Source organism: Conger conger, chromosome 3 (assembly GCF_963514075.1).
Source record: "Conger conger chromosome 3, fConCon1.1, whole genome shotgun sequence".
Taxonomy (NCBI): domain Eukaryota; kingdom Metazoa; phylum Chordata; class Actinopteri; order Anguilliformes; family Congridae; genus Conger; species Conger conger.
This window is the reverse complement of record NC_083762.1, coordinates 44,620,023-44,640,375: the sequence shown is the minus strand read 5'-3', so window position 1 is coordinate 44,640,375 and position 20,353 is coordinate 44,620,023. Positions and strand designations below refer to the sequence as shown.

At 40.1% G+C, this 20,353-nt stretch overlaps 1 protein-coding gene across 5 annotated transcripts in view; it reads right to left on the bottom strand.

The window, feature by feature from the left end:
- Positions 1–20,353, bottom strand: part of gpr155a (G protein-coupled receptor 155a) — a 45,358-nt gene that overhangs the window by 14,018 nt on the left and 10,987 nt on the right. For all 5 annotated transcript variants that reach the window (XM_061236604.1, XM_061236605.1, XM_061236606.1 and 2 more), the window contains exons 3-9: positions 19,341–19,740; positions 17,641–17,809; positions 15,171–15,326; positions 11,741–11,820; positions 10,671–10,795; positions 7,035–7,119; positions 6,859–6,949 (exon numbers count right to left, since the gene is read on the bottom strand). In XM_061236604.1, coding sequence (XP_061092588.1) covers positions 6,859–6,949; positions 7,035–7,119; positions 10,671–10,795; positions 11,741–11,820; positions 15,171–15,326; positions 17,641–17,809; positions 19,341–19,740 — 1,106 coding nt within the window. The remainder of the gene's footprint in view (positions 1–6,858; positions 6,950–7,034; positions 7,120–10,670; positions 10,796–11,740; positions 11,821–15,170; positions 15,327–17,640; positions 17,810–19,340; positions 19,741–20,353) is intronic.

The following is a 20,353-nucleotide window of genomic DNA, read 5'->3' as shown; positions in this document are numbered from 1 at the left end:
ATGATTTTTTGTAGATAAGCTGGGGAAGACCCCTTAACTGCTTGGAAGGCTAGCACCAATGTTTTGAATTTGATGCGAGCCATGACAGGCAGCCAGTGGAGGGTAGTAAGCAGGGGGGTGACGTGCGAGTATTTGGGAAGGTTGAAGACCAGACGAGCTGCTGCATTCTGGATAAGTTGGAGAGGTCTGATGGCGGATGCTGGGAGGCCAGCCAAGAGGGAATTGCAGTAGTCCAGGCGGGACAGAACCATCGCTTGGACCAGAAGCTGGGTCGAGTAGGGGGTGAGAAATGGGCGGATTCTCCGTATGTTGTATAGGAAGAACCTGCATGACCGGGTCACCGCCGCAATGTTCTCGGAAAGGGACAGCCTGCTGTCCATCACCACGCCGAGGTTCCTTGCACTGGGTGACGGCGTGAGTGTGGTATCCCCGAGGGAAATGGAGAGATCCAGATGGGGAGAGGTATTAGCAGGGATGAATATCATTTCAGTCTTGCCTGGGTTGAGCTTTAGATGGTGGTTGTCCATCCAGCTCTGGATGTCCCTCAGGCAAGCAGAGATACGGGCTGAAACCTGCGTATCAGACGGCGGGAACAAGACGAAGAGTTGGGTATCGTCCGCGTAGCAGTGATAGGATAGCCCATGTGCAGTGATCACAGGGCCAAGGGAGCGAGTGTAAAGAGAAAAAAGAAGCGGGCCTAGGACTGAGCCCTGGGGAACTCCTGTGGCGAGGGGCCGAGGTGTCGATACCGAACCAGCCCAGGCAACCTGGAAGGAGCGACCAGAGAGGTAGGACTCAATCCAGTCCAGGGCTGTGCCACAGATGCCCGTTGCTGACAGGGCAGACAGGAGGATGGAGTGATCCACAGTGTCGAAGGCAGCAGAGAGATCTAGAAGAATGAGGACAGAGGAGAGGGAGGCTGCTTGTGCGGCATGGAGTGACTCACTGAGGGAGAGGAGCGCAGTCTCTGTCGAGTGGCCTGATCTGAAGCCAGACTGATGGGGGTCTAGCAGGTTGTTGTTAGAAAAGAAAGAAGAAAGTTGAGTAGAAGCGGCTCGTTCTAAAGTTTTAGAAAGGAAAGGAAGAAGAGATACCGGGCGGTAGTTCTGGATGATGGAGGGATCCAGAGTAGGCTTTTTTAGCAGCGGAGTGATGTGGGCCCTCTTGGAGGATGCCGGAAAACAGCCGGAACCACTCCTCACACTGTACATACATATAAGCGCACCGCGCTTACTCTCAAAAATGGCTGCTCATCGACACTCACAGAGGACTTTATTAGGAACATTTTTTACTTCATTACACCTACTTATTCATGTGATTATTTAATCAGCCAATAGTGTGGCAGCAGTGCAATGCATACAACAGAGATGGGTTAGCGACTGGGACTCAAGTCGCACTTGAGTCGAACATACATGAACTCCAGACTCAATAAGGCCAATAAGGACTCGTGAACAAGAAGAGTCTGCATGCCCAATGGCATCATGAAAATGATGAAACGAATAATGACACAGCCAATGGTAATTTTTCAATTATTTATATGAAATAAAATAAAGTTCCTTTGTTAAAACACACCCAATATCATTTTACATGCCACACCGTACGCCTTTAACTATAGCAACACTCTAAGCTGTATTTCTTGCATATCTCACTAAGATTACAGTTTCACATGTTGTTCTGCCTTTGAGTTGAAATAATTCAGGCTCATCGCGCAAAACAAAATGATTGCAACAAGGAAAATGTGGAGAATTAAAAAAAAAGATGCGGGAGCAACCACGTCAAATTTCAATAGACATTTGAAATATGGAAAGGGAAGTGGGTTTACCAGCACCAGAGCTGATCTCATCACTGTTCTCTGTTGCGTTAACGTAACTTGGCTAAACCGTTGTGTTGGCCAAATGATGTGTTTCAAACTCAGTATAATGTTCGTGTCACTGTTTAATCAGCATAACAAAAGCGCATATTTTCTTATTTTGTTGACTAGCAAGTTGCAGCGACGTTGGCTTGAATGTCAAATGGTTGATCTTGAAAAGCTATGCAAGCTGGAGAACCACAAGCGTTAAACCACAATAACGTTAAAACGCCGTACAATTGATGCTTCTCATTCACCCATTCATACACACACTCACACGCCGATGGCAATTGGCTGCCATGCAAGGCGCCGACCAGCTCGTCAGGAGCATTTGGCGGTTAGGTGTCTTGCTTAGGGACACTTCGACGGGCGGGGGATCGAACCGGCAACCCTCCGACTGCCAGACGACTGCTCAAGCCAGATCAAGGGTTGGACTATTTTAAAAACCTTAAGGAGTATGCTCTTTAAGATCGATATGCAAGCAGGACAGCGAGTGATTTTGAATGTTTAGTTAGGTGACGTTATGTACTTGTTGAGTGGACATTGTTTGGTATTCCAGTCATACAAATATGAACTGTATTTGTTTGTAATTGACAAATTAACATTAAAAGATATTGTAGAACCCGAGTTTGGCATGTACTGTAGTTGCATGCGGTTCTGAAATGTTTATAATTTTACTATGCAATAGTGCAATGGCATTCCTTAGGATTCAAGGTTTTCCTATAGCTTAATGTAGATATAGTCCCAAAAATCATAGCTCCCGATTTCTTGCAAAAACAATATCTAGCTTCATTAGACTTTTTTGAATGATTAAAGTAAATGCTTAACAGGTACCTTTCATTTTAAAAAGAAAAAGTAAGAGTATATTAATAAACCAATACTGCAAATTTCAACACTTTGTAAATTTGTTTCCAAATAAAGTTATAATTATTATTCTTGAGTCGCAGATACAGATTAAGCCTAGTCCTAGACTAAATTCAATTGGAGATTATCCATACAAAACTGCAGTTAGTTCAGGATTAAGCTTAATCTGTGTTCATGTAACTGGCCCCTATTCTGTTATTGACCATCATCTTATTACATTACATTACATTATTGGCATTTGGCAGACGCTCTTATCCAGAGCGACGTACAACAAAGTGCATACAGCCCTGGGTAATGCTTACATTATGTCACCTGAGTCAGACAGAGTTCTTAAAAAATAGAATGGCTATTTATTTTATCTCATTTATTGATATATCAATTTCCTACCACACCAGACCTGAGGTTTTGGCAAGCCTTTCTCCAGCCATCTTGAGAAAGGCTTTGCCAAAATGTTGGGTTAGGCGTAGTAGTTCATCGATTTATGAATAAATAAATGAAATAACCACTATCTTTTTGTGTGCCCCTGATACTGCTGCTTCTTGAGAAGATATAGTGGTTTCTATATCTTCAATTAGCATAGGAATCGTGATGAATTTCTATAGCCATACTGTTGTTTAGGCTGCACCAGTCTGGAGACCTGAGATTTGACTCGGACTCTAGTTCAGAGGCTTGGGACTTAACTCGGACTTGTGAACATCTCTGGCATACAATCATGTAGATACAGGTCAGGAGCTTCAGTTCATGCTCACATCATCTTTGACTATGGAATGATTATCTCGGAAACTCCTGATCTCCTGGGATTTTCACACACACTAGAGTTTGCAAAGAATGGTGCAAAAAAAGTCCACTGGGCAGAAACGCCTTGTTAATGAGAGACGTCAGAGGAGAATGGCCTCAAAAGCAGACAGGAAGGTGACAATAATGCAAATAACCACACATTACAACAGTAAAGTATCTCTGAACAGACAACATATCATAACTCTAAGTGGATAGGCTACAGCAGTAGGAGTCTAAAAAATAAGTCTAATAAATACCTAATAATTTATTAGAATAACCTCACTGAGTGTATATGTATATGTCTGCTTGAATGTGTTGACTTATCCAAAAAACCAAACTCTTTAACATCTGAATTCTCTAGCTTCTGATAAACTGAGGTATTTTGGTCTTCAAAGGAAGCACCTGCAGGTTACATAGTCACGCTACAATACATGCCCAAAATAAAACCAGAAGTATGTATATACAGTGGGCTGCAGAATTATTGGCACTCAAAGATATATAGGTGCGTCTCAAAAAAAAATTCTATCGTGGAAAAGTTCATTTTTTGCCGTAATTTAATTCAAAAAGTTAAACTTTCATATATTCTATATTCATTACACATAAAGTGAAATATTTCAAGCCTTTTTTTGTTTTAATCTGGATGATTACAGTTTACACCTCATGAAAAAAAAAATCCAGTATCTCAAAACATTAGAATACTACATAAGACCAATGAAAAAAAGGATTTATAATACATAAATGTCGACCTTCTGAAAAGTAATGAAAGGAAAACCCCCAGAAACAAACAACAACTGGTTGCAGGAAAAGCCTGGAAAAGCATCACACAAGAAGAATGCAACAGTTTGGTGATGTCGATGGGTCACAGGCTTGATGCAGTTATTTCAAGCAAGGGATATGCTGCCAAATATTAAGTGTTTTATTTTTATTTACTTAAATACTCTGTGTTCCAATACACCAAAAAATGGGGTCGTCTGGTACCAAGGGTGCTATGTTCTAAGTATTTTAACACACCTAAGTGTAAATACCAGGAAATAAAAGCTGAAATTCTGAACTCTTCTCTCATGTTCACCTCTCTTACTAGATCTGTCCTTCCTAATAAGTTTATACCCCTCTATATTATATTCATCCCCATCTTCATCCATGTCCATGCCATGTTTCTGTAATCCCTACAATGTCATAGCTCCCCCTAATAATAACAGCCTCAAGTTCCAAAAATTTATTTTTTATACTTCTAGAATTTCAACAAAGACATCTGTTGCTTCTACACATACTCCCCCGTTCCTTCACTCCCTGCTGTCCCAAGCCACCATTACTACAATTTTGCCTTAATTTTATTAGTGCTCTCACAATTACATATAGCCCTTACCGTTTCTGTCAGGGAAGTCAGTGCCTCCCTGCCCATCCTGCATGCCCCCAAAGTCCCTAGTTTAAATACTCCTGTGCTACGCTAAGCATACACTGAACCAGTGCAAAAGTTGCCCTCCGGTTCAGGTGCAGCCCATCACACTTGTACAGCTCATCCCTGTCCTAAGAGTCCGAATGCCCCATAACCCTATACCCCTTTCTCCTACAAAAAGTGTGTAGCCTCCAGATAAAGTTCTGCTTCCCTTGCACAGGGTATAGGTAGAATTCCAGAGAAGACTACCTTGGGGGGTTCTGCTCCAAAATGTTTTTGCCAATACCATACCATTTGTCTTGCAGAACCTCAAACCTGTCCTTACCTACGTCATTGGCCCCTACGTGGATCATGACCACTGGATCCCTCCAGTGGTCCACGCTCTCCAGGATAACTCCTACCTGGGCACCAGGCAGGCAACACACCATTTCGTGTTTACAGACTACATGGTGTACCCCTCTAATAGTTAAGTCCCCCCAACTCCCTTTTCCTGGAGGATGTAGCCATTGGGGTGCCCTGACGCTCATCAATTCTCCTACTCTCAGGGACAGGGGCCAGGTACTTGCAAGGGCTGGAATCGGTTGGACACCACCACCTTTGGAGATGCCACCCCTATGTGGTGTGCACACCCTTTTCTATGCTTGCGCCCAACTGTCACCCAACTCTCTCACTCTGCCTGGTCTGAAGTCCCCCCGGCTGTGGCGTGCACACTAGCTCCTTAAAGGACGTGCTATGTACTGCCTGGGACTCTTCCAATTCTGAACTATGCAATCGGCCCGTGAGCCGGCCCTCCAGATCAAGGATCTTGACAGAAGAACGGCCCTAACGACAACGATTTTCACCGTAAAAGCAAATCCACTTTACCGCGTTTTTGAAATGCAAAAACAAATATTAGCATCACACATAAAAACCTCCTTCTCTGAGGTTAAAAGTCAATGGGATAGCCAACCTACGCATTATAGAGAGCGCGGTTGTCATTACATCACTCTTTATCCATCCTTTTCCATCACTGTTTCACTAGAGTATAAAAACGAGTTAACAAGCATGCAACATCCCTTTGTCATTCATCAGCATGGAAAAAGCCAAAGAACTGTCAATTCAGAACAGAGAGATGGTAATTGACTGTCACAAATTTATATTCCACTTACTCTGCAAGGCAATCAGGGTTTTTCCCGGCTCAAAATAAGGCAGAGGCGGTACTTTAATCATGATCACATGATCATACCTTCATGCTAATTATACTTTTTAACAATCAGATGACTATACTGTCTTATGTAAAACATATGGAACGGTTGCAAACCAGGAAGAGGACGCAAGTTGGTGAGGGAGACCATAAAGAATGTAAGGATCACAGTTTAAAGGAGCACTGTCACACCCTTTCAGTTGAGATTATTTGAATTAAACGCTTAAATTATGTGTGTAGCATTTAATTCAAATAATCTCAACTGTAACACGCGTGATCGTACTCCTGGTTGCATCTTGTACCTCCATACCAACAAACTCTTTAAAAGGGTGGTACGAAGACAGCCCTTACTGAACACAATAAACAAAACCAAGCATTTTTTTTATCTTGTAAGACCATGGTTGAATCCATTGAATCATTAATAAAGCACACTACTTTACACATGTTGGAAAATAAAGTTTCTTTCAATAACAGTATTCATTTTTTCATTGAAAGTAATGTTTGTACATATTTACCAATACATATTTGCCAATAATTCTGCAGCCCACTGTATGTGCATATATTCTTTACTATTATCCTTTTGATTGGTGTACACATAAATATAGATTATATTTGAAAACAAAATGTTGATGTTTGATCTGTACTTTCTGTGATTATTGTTTTGATTGTAAACATTTTTTTGTCACCTAGGCTATTTGAACTTTGTAGCACACCTCATTTAATGCAACGGAAGTTCAAACAAAGTACAATATTATTCTATGATGCCTATGCATGCCAAGCAGCTCTCACCTGGGATCTTCCGTAAAAGAAGGCAGAGTCTATGTTATCAGGTGTCTTCTCTCCAGCAATAAGAAGGACTCCCACAACCAGCACAGGAACTCTGAATACATTTCCAAAGAAGGTTTGGTGAGTAGGTCTGCCCCCCACCTACTATCACAGTACATCCTCAGGGAATCTGGACTTACCCCCAGCCCAGAGTCATGAAGATCCCTGGCTGAACTTTCAGTTCATCGTCCCTCTTCATCAGTGCAAGGGAAAAAGCAATCAGACCTACAACAACCAGAGCAGCATGTATCATATTAATTTACTTGTAGCATAATGTTTTGGGCTCCATCTTGTAAGTGTCTTAGCTAGTTTAACAGACCCAATTCTTATTTTAACTGTCCTTAAGCTGTTAAAATATGAGGGTAAAATAGTCTTAAAGTGAGGTATGGTCATGGTAATTGTCAGCTGAAAGGTTTGTGTATTTGTCAGATAGCGTACTCAATAAATCTTAAATATAAACCTGAAGTCTGTCTTGCTTGAGCAAGATGGGCATGTCCGGGTTTGGCAGTTCCAAAACAATGAACCCCAAATCAGGAGATCGATCAAGCTCGGATAGGTTTAAACCCAACCACTGCACGTTCATAGTGAACTTTAAAGGCCATTTCCAATCACACACAGAAAAAATTATATAACAGAGAAGTCCAAGAAACACCACGATTAATTTTTCTTCATGTCCACTTAACAAGAGGCTATGATTAGGGCATGCAAGGAATACATACATATATTCAATTTTTAAAAATTATCAACTGTAGCACAGTATAAAAGGAGCTAGTGATTTAAATTGTTTATTATTTTCTATTATAGCTACTATACTGTATTTATTTCTATGCTTATTTCACCATTTAATAAGTTTGATGGATGGTCCTTGCATACTTGTATACTAAATCAATTTAGAAAAAATAAATTAAGATGGATATGGAAATCACTGACTTAAGTTAAAAATCTGGAAAACGATTGCATCATTAAAGTAGCCTATTTGAAAGTGAATATGACACATCGGACATATGTCATACTTCTTGGTTGTTCATGTAAAACGACATGCTTTTTGTACTGTTCTTAGTGAGTACAACATAAGTACCTTGACGGAGTACATTAGAGTACAAGACAGAGTAAATGAGTTTCATTACAAACTGAAATGAAGGAGATTTTCAAAGGTGTTCAATGGCAAATACTAATAGTATTCTGCCACACTGTAAAACCAATTGCTTATGATTTGATGGCTTGCTTAAATACAATACATAAGCCCATTAAGGCATCTAGTCATTTCAACGTCATTGAAACTTTTTTGGTATCAGACACAGATGGTTAGCGTTTCACCATACATAACATAATGGCGAACAGGCCATTCAGTCAGCATTGCTTGCATTTCCTACCACTAATGCCTAGTTTGCCTAAAAGCTAAATAGTACCTAGCACCATATCAAGCCCGGTCTCGAAGACCCCCAGAGTTTCTGCCTCCACTACGTGACCACTCTCTGTGTGAAAAAAGACTTCCTAATATCTGTGCGGAATGTATCCTTTGCCAATTTCAATTTATGCCGTCTTGTTCTGCTATCCAAAAGAATCAAAGAATCACCTGCAGCTTTTTACTAAACTTAAAGAGATTAAGCTTTTTAAGTCTATCCTCATAACTTTTCTCTTTTATACATCTAGTTGCCCTTCTTTGAACGTTTCCCAGGGCCTCTATATCTCTATATCTATGTCTCTTTCTAATAGTGCAGTCTCCAGAACTGCACACAGTACTCAGTGTGAGAGCTAACAAGGGTATTGTATAAGGGCATTCTTCACATACTTTTGTGAACACTACTGTTTAAATATAAACTGCCTCTATATGCATGTGCACACTCGCCTTTAGGTATTAAACCTGTTAAACATATAGAGTGCCCTCCATAACGTTTAGGACAAAGATCCATCATTTTTACAGGTTTTACATTGCATTTGGCTACCACACATTTGCACACATTTGCTTTGTCTATATGGTCTGCATCTCGAGTGTTATATGAAAAGCTCCAATTTGCAAAAATGCTGGCCAAAGCAGATGTTTTGTCGTGGATTGAGTGTAAAAACCATGACGAGTGATATGAGTCTTTAGAAAGTTAAATGAGAAATTAAATAGGGATGTGACAAATCATCAGTTCTTGGAAACGGATACCATCCAATTTTTTAATTGGTTGACCGTGTAACCGATACTGCTTATGAATGCTAGGGGGTGTATCTTCTTTTTTTAACTGTACTGAAAAATTTTATTGCACTTATTTTGGGCCATCCTAATAGTTAAATGTCAACATTGTAAGTCAGAAAACAGCTTAATGGCCAAATTAAAGATTGACATTTACATTGACATCATGCAGTGTAACCTTACAGTTGCAGCAGTCTGTAGGCTAGTTAAATCCCTGAAGTTTCATCCAGGCATGCTGGTCGATCGCGTGTAATTTTTTAAAACGCATCGGTTAAACTAACAATTCTTCATGTTTTCATCCTTCTTCCCGATGGTTTATGCCTGACATACTTGATTGGCATGAAAACCGGAAATATGCTGCTGTTAACAAACGGGGTTGTGCACTCTGTTGGATGAAGAAACGCCTTACAATAAGCCAAAAGTGAACCAACAGCGACAGATTTAAAACACACAGAAATTATTTGATAACTATAATACTGTAGCATTCAATTCCCTGCGGTGTTTACATTCTTACCCCCCTGAAATGACCACAGATTGATTGCTAGTTTAGAATCTAAACAGCGTATTGCAATATCGCTTGCAACATTTGTGCAATGCTGTATTGTGTTATTTGTTTATATGTTTACGGCACAGTGGAAAGCTATGTTCAGCTACGTCAGGTAGCTAGTTTTAATTTGCGTGTCAACGAATAAATATGGATCCTCTGCGAATCTTAAGAAGTGACATACCGTTACAATAAGCCATACAGCAGCCAACAGCTACAGAAATTCTTTGATAACTATAATACTTAGCATTAAATTCCCTGTGTTGTTTGCATTGTAAACCCCCTGAAATGGACAAAGATTGCCTTCTAGAACTACTGTAGCTTGTCGATTGCTAGTTTAGAATGTAAACCGCAATAATACGCCTGAGGGCGAATGCACAATTATTTTAAACTGAGCATACCATTTCATCTAGAAAAAAAAAAAAAGATTCGTTATCAGTTAGCAATGTTTTGCAAACTTTTACAACTGTAAAAGTTTTTAAACCATTTAAACGTTCACACCCCTGAAATCATTATTATCTCACGTGTGATTATTTTACAATTCTTAGTTGCCAACAGTTTTTTGCTACTTCTTGGTCATTCTTTATCTGATTAATACAGACGTTCTCAAGTTTTTATCAATGTGACTTTCCTAATTTAAAATGGCCACTTAGGTTTATATAGTAGATGCACCCCATTTCTCCAACATTCTTCACCATTTCAGGAGATTGCAGACAAAAACATGCATCCTAACCAGTCAGTGTAATTCCACAGTGCAGTCCACCAGCTGAGCTGCCTATTCAGTTGGCACATGCAAAACACGGAAATCGGATCAACAGCAGGAGGTGGAGTACAACACTGATCCTTTGCAGAGCAATGTCAAGGCCAATTACACAGCACCCTTAAGAGTGTCAGCCACAGGGGACATAATGTATGTTTCGGATTCAATTCCAGACCCAGGGGTGCATGGCGCCACACTGGCCTTGTCCTCATGCTGTATGCACCGCAACAAACCACTCCAATTTCCAGACTATTTGCAGAAATTTGAGCTATGAAGATGAGCGAATGTCATACCTGTCCAGACATAGGTGCTGTAAATTGAGCCATACAGCAGAGCGAAGGTCAATACTTGTCCGATAAAGTTGTCCTGCTCCACAATGAAGTTCCACAGAATCATACTGATACAAACAAGAAACTGTTGGAGGGAAGACATAATATGAAACTGATAGAAAAATGGAATTCAGGACCGCACTTACAACTCTGATACCAAACTGTTCATTTGATTGCTGGGCACACAAAGTTGCTCTCATGCTTTCGGGCCTGTGATATCAAATGCAAAACCATATACCTAGTACATGGATTGGAATAAGTCAGTTGACTCAAAAATAAAGTTAAGGTTTGTCTCCACTTACCCAGAGCAGTGTCTGTCCATTCAGATAGTTTCACTGAAATGTGAACAGTTTTCTAGATATAGGCTGTGGCTCAACCTGATAAAACAGACCTCAACGGTTCCCAAGCTTTTGTAGCCTCAAAGCACCAAAAATGTACAGCAAATTCAACAGCAACTTCTCTCCCCAAGTATAATCCCACGGTTACTCACAGACATCCACAGAGCTCAATTTGTTCACAGTTTCTACTGCTACTTCTACCGAAGTTTGCCAACTGGGTAATATCTGCCAAAGACTGGTGCAGGTGGACTAGTAAGAAACTAAATCGGAAACCTTATGGGAAAAACAAACAAACATTGGAATTCTGCAGTGGAAACCCATGGCTAAGTACATTCTAATTCACTTCTGGTTATAAGCACTACAAAATGCAACACTCTATCGCACGGTTTGGTTGAAACTGCAGTCGAAGTAGTAGTTCTAGATGTAACTGTGAAAAAATTCAGCTCTGTGGATGTTCATGAGTAGCCACAGTGAATGAGTATATGCTGTTGAATCTTTTGAATTTATGGCACTTTGAGGACACAAAAGTTAGGGTCCCTTTGAGGTCCATTTTATCAAGTTCAGCTGAAGCCTGCAGTATATCTAGAAATCTTGTCACACTTCAGTGAAACTGTCTGGATGGACAGATACTACTCTGGGTAAGTGGACGCATACCTTACATTCATTTTTTGGAGAGCTGCTCCTTTAACTTGCTGTGCCAGAAACAGGTTCATGGTGAACACATGCGGGAGTCTTCTGTACTTCTTACTCAAGACCATTACGCTGACAGTCCACACCTGCAACACACACACCACTGATTTTTGCTTAATGTAAACAGAGATTTCTGTCTCTACACTCTGCTCAGATGAATGTACCTGAATGAGCTCTGTGAGCTATTTAGTCAAAACCAATTTGTCAATCATCAAATTAGCCATAAAGACTAAGCTTATTTAAGCCATTTTATTAAGCCATTTTATTTTATTTTATTTTTTAAATGCCCTTTCTGGCCCTAAAGGGTAGTATAAGCTAGCCTGGCTCATCAGACCACATTGTACAATAAGCAAGCTAAATGCTGGTGAAGACCCAAAGGTTCTCCAAAATGCAGGGCTAAATCCTTGCTTACAGCCATTCCAAAAACTCTGCCAATTGTCCTGATACCTCAGTGCCAATACACCTAGAATTGTAGGCCAGGTGAGACTATCTGTTCAGTGATGAAAGTGGTCAAGCTGAAAAAAGCGGAACATTTTAATTATGTTTTGACAGTCTTTACAGTGGTGTTTTACTTACGAAAATTAAGCCCAGTCACCCCATCGTCAAGTCTAACGGACAGTGCAAATCACTATTTTTTCCCATAAGATAACACTCCATTAATGTGTTCCAACTCTCTTATCCACAGCAATCAATCCATCAGTCCACCACTTTATTGCCAAAGACAACACAATAACTTTTCTATTTGGATTTAGCCATGCCAAGCTATGTAAAACATGCATTTAACAGTCTTTATTGTTTATCATGCTGTTGGTATGCTACACTTGGTACTTTGGTTACTTGGAGCACAAATAAACTGTTCAGGGCCCTGTTTCATGTACAGCGCTTAAACAATCCAAATCAAACCTGCTAATCACCCTGAGCTATGTTGCTAGTAGTTAGATTTGCTTATTTTGTTCCAACTTCCTGACCAAAAGTCTTCTTTCACATTGGGAAAAAGTAGCTTGCTTCTTGCCTTCCCTCCATTTGCTCATATTTTAAAGTTAGCTAGTTTGCTGGACCATTACGTTTAGAGTCGGTGAGCTAGTTTATACCAATGTTGGTCACCCAAGCATCTTGTTGTTTGGCCTTTGGCATTCTTATGGCAGCATAACAGATGTGAGGCAGGATTTGTGGTAACTTTGAGGACCGAAGCTCTTGTTGTCACCTGGCAGTTTAAAACCAAGAGCTTAGATATGAGACAATTATCCATGGCAAGGTACAATGGGGGAAATGCAACTACTGCCTGAGATGAGCTGATAATGAGGTACACATGCCCTTCCAGCACAGACATGATGACACAGGTAGGAGACTTCCTAATCTCCAAATGGCTCCAGTTGTCATATGTCATCTGTGAGTCAAAATATTTTGTCATGGAGAACATAATCCTCTGATTGCTTCACATACTGTAATTAAAGGACTGACAACAAGTTGCAACTGTCCATTCTAGGGATCATGAGGCCTCACTCTCCCATTGTCAATGCAAAATGTAATGTATGTAATGCAACAGACCCTACTGCTGAATATGTAAACAATTTTAAGCAGGTATGTATGCATATACGCATATGTATATATGTTTTTAACGCATGTATTTCTCAATTTCTAAATGGTTCTAACTAACAAAAAAGGAACAAAGCAATTACATCAACTCTCCTTTGCCCACAGGGGAAAACAGCCACCATCTATTGCACTGTATCAGAGTGCACATTTCACCAACTGTGTTCATAGTTCCTTCAGAAACTGAAACTACTTGACTTAAAGAGGAATTAGAAGTTGCATTTAAACTGTAACTGATCACTAGCTGAAAAGCACAGTGCTCAATTGCAAGATACATTTGTTCCGAATCAGTAGTTATGACCCAGAAACCACAACTACTCTACTACGTATGAATGGGTCCTAGAAAAATAAACTGAAGCAAACTCACTCTCTGTTGTCTGCTCAATTCCAAATGCAATAATGTAACTGTAATAGTATAACCAATCATAACGTTCTGCCACGGAAGTCTTTTGATACACAAGGGTCAGCAAGTTGACAATACTTAAAGGTCCTGATACCCATAAGATTATTATTATTATTATTTTTTTTTTAGTACCAAAAACAATCTCTATCCAGTTGTACATGTCCATTCTCCAGCGCCTCTCATGAGCTTTACCAAGAAGAGGCTGTTTTAGTGACTGTGTCTTTAACCCTTTCCACTTTGCCTGCCTAGAGGGCAATTTCCACCTACTTTATACTACCTCTATAAAAGTGTCAATCTCAAAAACTACTGCACACACATGGTTGAAGACTTAATTAAGGAAGAGGCTTGTACCATTCAGGAATTTGAGACAGAGCATGCACATACAGTGTACACAAAAGATACACTAAAATACAAACAAATTATGCCTTATATTTTTCCAGTTTAGCACTGAATATCTCAATTTCTAAGCCAAGGACCAACCCAGAACTACGACAAGTTGATGTCAACTTGTGTACAAAATTGTCCCCAAATCTCTCCAAATACAAAACATCTGCATATCTCATTGTCCAGACACTTGAATGATCAGAGAAGCTTATTCTATTAAAACAGATTTTTTGATACAAATGTAAACTTAATTTACCTTTACATGTGTATTACCTTTATTCACATATATGAGAGTATGTTTTAAAGCATGTTTTAAAGCATGCCCAAAGTGTCAAAAAAGGATAATCAAGCTGCATCAGATTTACAATGAAACCCTGTACAAGATGCTTAGCATGTTTTACATTAGTTAGGTTCTGAAGTGACCTAGCAATGCATTACATTACATTATTATTACATTATTGGCATTTGGCAGACGCTCTTATCCAGAGCGACGTACAATTGATTAGACTAAGCAGGAGACAATCCTCCCCTAGAGCAATGCAGGGTTAGGGGCCTTGCTCAAGGGCCCAACGGCTGTGTGGATTTTATTGTGGCTACACCGGGATTAGAACCACCGACCTTGCGTGTCCCAGTCATTTACCTTAACCACTACGCTACAGGCCGCCCCCAATGCATTTATGCAACACCAAGAAGCAGTTCAAGATGACGTTCGCTTCAGTATAGTGTAGCTGCAGTTCTCGCTAATGGCATCGCCATTTTGCAGTTTTATTACGTCACAGTTTTTTGTAATCTATAAATATGAACGCAACAATAATTTGAGAAGTGAACGACTGAAACGCAAGGGGCCGAAGTGGATAGGGCTGAGGCTCATTGATATCAATTAACATCTGTTCTGACTGGCTGGCTAGCTCCAACAAACTGGATGCAGTCAGTGCCGAGTGATTTGATTTATTCTAACTATAAGGTGGGCCGTGCCGAAGCAAACGTGTGCATTGTTGTGATCTTATTCCTAGTTTTTCAGGCTGCAAAAAAATTATTAGGTGTGAAATTACTCACCACTGCCACTAAGCTGACAATGCTGACATTGAAGCCAACATTCTGCAGTGCAGATGCTAATTCCTTTGGGTCCATCCATGGGATTGTCAACAGCCAAGCAGAAACATACATGATTGGAGCGGAAAGAAAGGTGCTTATTACCATCCCTGAGGTAACCTAAAAAGGGAAAATTTAGAAGGATACAAAAGTAAATACAGGACTAAATTATGTGAAAAAATTACCTCAAGTTTTTCCTACAGATTTCAAATGCTTAACTACAGTTGCAGCCAACTGAATCCTTCCCTGTGAGACTTCTTGTCACATCTACAGAGGACCTTGGGGTAAGCTGGAAGTATATATACTACGGAAACAAAGTTCAGACAAACTAAATTACACTAAATGACATGTTGGTGGAGAAAAACAATCTCTGCATTGACGTTTGGCAATGCAGTGTGCATATCCCTTCTGGTTGAATTAGCCAAGATGCTCGCACACCAACACATTTCTTTTGTTTGTTTTTGATTGCAAACTAAAATCTAAAATGTCTAAAATATCACATGGGTGCGTTGGCTGTGTCCTGTCTCCTCATTTGATTGAACTGATTTGACTAAGCCTTCCCAAAGGGGGTGGCTTATACCATTTGTTGGGTTTCTTTCTACATTGATTTCTCGCAGGAATTATATGCGTCATCAGACATGGAGTACTTGCACTACAGCATAGATTATGTGCAAACCATGAGTATGTATAGGCAATTTTATTTTTAGCCCAAAAAAGTGCCATTTTTTGTCACACCTTTTTTTCAGTTGGCCATATCACCTTGACCTCTGACCTATATAATTTCCATTTCAGAAGTATGTGCCCCAAGTCAAGCTTCAATTTAATACTTTGCTTGTCCTGATTGGACATATAGTTGGACATATAGCGAAAACAATAACTAGTAGGTCAATGTCACAAAACAAATAGTTGTTGCACAACTTCAGTAAATATACATCTCTGATGTACGAGGATTAGTTCCAGGGCCTTCTGGTTCTGCCTCAGAATTCTGAGATTTGAGTGCCAATTTTTGTTGCACCACTTTTTCAATTGGCCATATGACCTTGACCTCTGACCGATATAGTTGTCCTTTGAGAAAGATGTAATTTGAGTCAAGCTTGAAGTTGCTACTTTGTTTGTCCTGATCTGATATATAGTTCTCGAGTTATCAGCAAAAACGTGTGTTTATCTGGTAGGGCGGCCATCTTGGAAAAGTAGGTCAAGGTCACAAAACAAATAGATTAATTAAACATACAAGGATGTACGAGGACTAGCTCCAGGGCTTTGTGCGATTCTGAGATTCTGCTGCCACAAAATTCACCACTCTTAAAAAAAGAAAAAAGAAAAATAAAAGAGAAAATTTCTTTCTTTTTTTTCTTCTGGCTGGTGAATTTTGTGGCAGCAGAATCTCAGAATCGCACAAAGCCCTGGAGCTAGTCCTCGTACATCCTTGTATGTTTAATTAATCTATTTGTTTTGTGACCTTGACCTACTTTTCCAAGATGGCCGCCCTACCAGATAAACACACGTTTTTGCTGATAACTCGAGAACTATATATCAGATCAGGACAAACAAAGTAGCAACTTCAAGCTTGACTCAAATTACATCTTTCTCAAAGGACAACTATATCGGTCAGAGGTCAAGGTCATATGGCCAATTGAAAAAGTGGTGCAACAAAAATTGGCACTCAAATCTCAGAATTCTGAGGCAGAACCAGAAGGCCCTGGAACTAATCCTCGTACATCAGAGATGTATATTTACTGAAGTTGTGCAACAACTATTTGTTTTGTGACATTGACCTACTAGTTATTGTTTTCGCTATATGTCCAACTATATGTCCAATCAGGACAAGCAAAGTATTAAATTGAAGCTTGACTTGGGGCACATACTTCTGAAATGGAAATTATATAGGTCAGAGGTCAAGGTGATATGGCCAACTGAAAAAAAGGTGTGACAAAAAATGGCACTTTTTTGGGCTAAAAATAAAATTGCCTATACATACTCATGGTTTGCACATAATCTATGCTGTAGTGCAAGTAGGTGAAATACATTTAGCCCAGTTATTCGATCTGGACATGAACATACTTTCAAGACAGATTTTTTTTTCCCCTCTTTTGTAGCATTCATAAACTAAAGCAAATTTTTTAATAATCCATGTCCATCTGTCTAAGTTTTATATTTTTACCATGGCCATTGTCCTTCTCTGTGTTTGGTGCAGCAAACAATGTCAGTTTCCTGTGTAGAGTGTCACCATTTGTGTTCAAAGTGTTCAAAGTGGCAATGTGTATATACACCTTTGCATATAATTACATGTCATTTCCGTGCCCAGCTGTGGTTTGATTTCACCAGTTTCATTAGTTTGCCTTCTTATCAAGCACCATTTCAGGACTACAGCACAAAACTGGTGTGGCCCACAGGAGGCCTTTTTGTTTCATAACTGAACAGGCATGGGACTCACAACTTCTAGCTCCATATTGTACTGGGCTGCATAGATGGCCACACTGGGAGCCGTGGGGAAGACTCCGTAGAGAAAGGCAAAGTTGGAGAGGCTGCTGTGGTTGAGGGAACTGGTGTTGCCTGTATCCAGCAGCTCGACCATGTCCCTGCAGATTAACGGCATCACCAACCTAAGACAGACAGAGAAAGACAAGTACAAGGGAATGTCACTCTCTCACACTGTCTACTAAAAGCAGTGTTCACCAAAAATTTGTCTTTAACAGCGACATCCATGCTATTTCAGACAGAGCCTGTGAAATACCCTGTGCAGGAGGGAAGAAAAGGCCAAGCACTGGAACAGCAATTACATATGTGAAAAAGTGTCATGGTGAATAGCAGGTATTGCCTACCACAAACTGCACATCCATTTTTGTATATTTTTAAAGCAGTATAAGTTGCCAAGTGCTGTCATGCTAGCAGAATGCCTCTCTACATTAAAAGTATAAAAACAGAGCATGGTGTTTCATCAATATACATAAACACTGCATGTTTGCCCTGACAAATAAAGTTAATCTCCAAATGCACAAGCCTGGTTGTTAATAAATGTTACTATATGGTCCAAACACCCTTTGTGAGAACAAATACATTTTTTCACTAAGGAGCAGCCCGTAAGGTACAATGACACTGTCTACAAAGTATTTTACTTCAATATTTATCAACTTTCAAAGCTAAGAGCCAAGATATTCTTGGACAACAGCATCAAAACAACTTGGATTTTCTGTTTGTGCAGTAACTGCATAACAGTCATAGTCTTTATGTTGGATTCTCTACCCAAGAACATAAACAACTGATAAGCTTGTGAACCATTTGCTAAGGTCATACTGAGGATACTAATACAGTGTCTTATGTAACCTGGTATTCTGCTTTTCACAAAGTTTGAAAGTGTCATGTGGCCTTATATAGGGACAGCATCTGAAGTTACCCCATATGTAAATTCAATGAATTGTCCATAGAACTAACATAATGAGACACAATGCTAACATGAAGGCTATGATCTGATGGACCGTTATGTTCAGCAACGTTATCGTGCTATCGCGTTATAGCAGACAGTCTCACGGTCTGTCCAAAGTGCAAATAGGCACTCAATTTGTTAAAATATGGCAGATGCAGTAAAGCAAGGGCGGCCAAAAAGAGACCAGCTAGGTTGGTGTACATAAACAGAAAACTCACTGCTAAATCGTCAGCTATGTTAGTTCATTAGGCTAGTCTTAAACACCAACAAAATGAGTTCACTAGGCTATGTTTGCATTTGCTGAAAGCCAAAAGACAGGAAATGAAATTGATCAAACCTAACGCTAACAATCAGCCTGCTCTACCATCAAGATATCAGCACAGATCTTTGACAGCATGCTACAGCCCTGTAATTTATAATCAGTTTGTAAAGAACAAGTCTCATTTATATCCAATTATTTGCATTGCATTAACATGGCAACGTTAATGTTAATGTAATGTAATTAGAAGCAGATCACACAAATGATTATGTCTCATACATTTTCAAAAAGTGATTATTATATTGTGTCTCTCATCCTTAAGTGTAGAAAATCCAAAATTAAGTTAAATGGAGCTCCACTGCACTCCCTGATGTAACTCACATGTTCTGACTGCTACTCTATGCCCGGCTACCTGCTTACAGCGAAGCTGGGGGTATGACTGCATACTCACAACTTGGCAGTGATGAGCAGGATCAGAGCAATGACAGACGACCGGGTCAGCTTCCTCAGTTGGCCCACCATGGACAGGCCCAAGTAGAACAGTGCCGCCCCTCCGAAGGAATTGGCCAGACCATCCACAAACTCTTCCATGAAAGTGGGTACTCGTTGGCCCAGGAGGAAGTGAAAGACGATGCCCAGGATCACCATGAACACTATGGGGTTCTTTAAAACCTGCAGAAGCACCTGGCCCACAATCTGCTTCTTGCTTTGTCGCTGGTCCTCACTCTCCCGCCACTTCTGGATCTCGCAGAAGGCAAAACCAATGGGGTTCAGGATCATGAGGGACACTGGTGCCACCAGATAGATGTACTGCAGGTACTCTGGGTACGTGTTCTTGTATAGAGCCTCCACTGTAAGCAGGGGACAAGTCACACATTTAACTGGAGAGATCCAGACTGAATATTGTGGAATCAGTGTCTTACATATTTACTAACATGTTCTCAGAACATATGTCACACTCTTTTGCAGTCTTGAAATAACAGATCAAATTAAATAGTAAGAGAAAAGGAGAAAGATGCATGTGTGGAGTATACATGATTGTTAGTATTCCAGTGTTTCCCAGATAATTTTATTCACTCTTGGTATGTACTGAAAAACGTGGCATACAGGATGGCCCGTTGGCACGGTCTACAGTTAATAATATATTAATAAGTTGATATTCAATGATAAAACAATGATCAAATTGATGATTGAATGCATACTGTTGAGGATTTCTTTCCTTGCTTTGGTTTGGTGTTTCTGGAAAAAAAAAATCTATGCCCCATTCTCAACCCTGCCTACACCACCAAGAACATTCTGGCTCATGTTCTGGCTAGCTGTTAGTAGCTGTTAGTAGCTGTAGACTGTGTGTGTGATAAACCAAGAAAACCACGGACTGATATGACTCTGCTTTAGTAGTCACTTTCCACACAACCCATTTAGCTAGCTATTTAAGTGATGTTACTTCTGTTTGTATGTATTTAT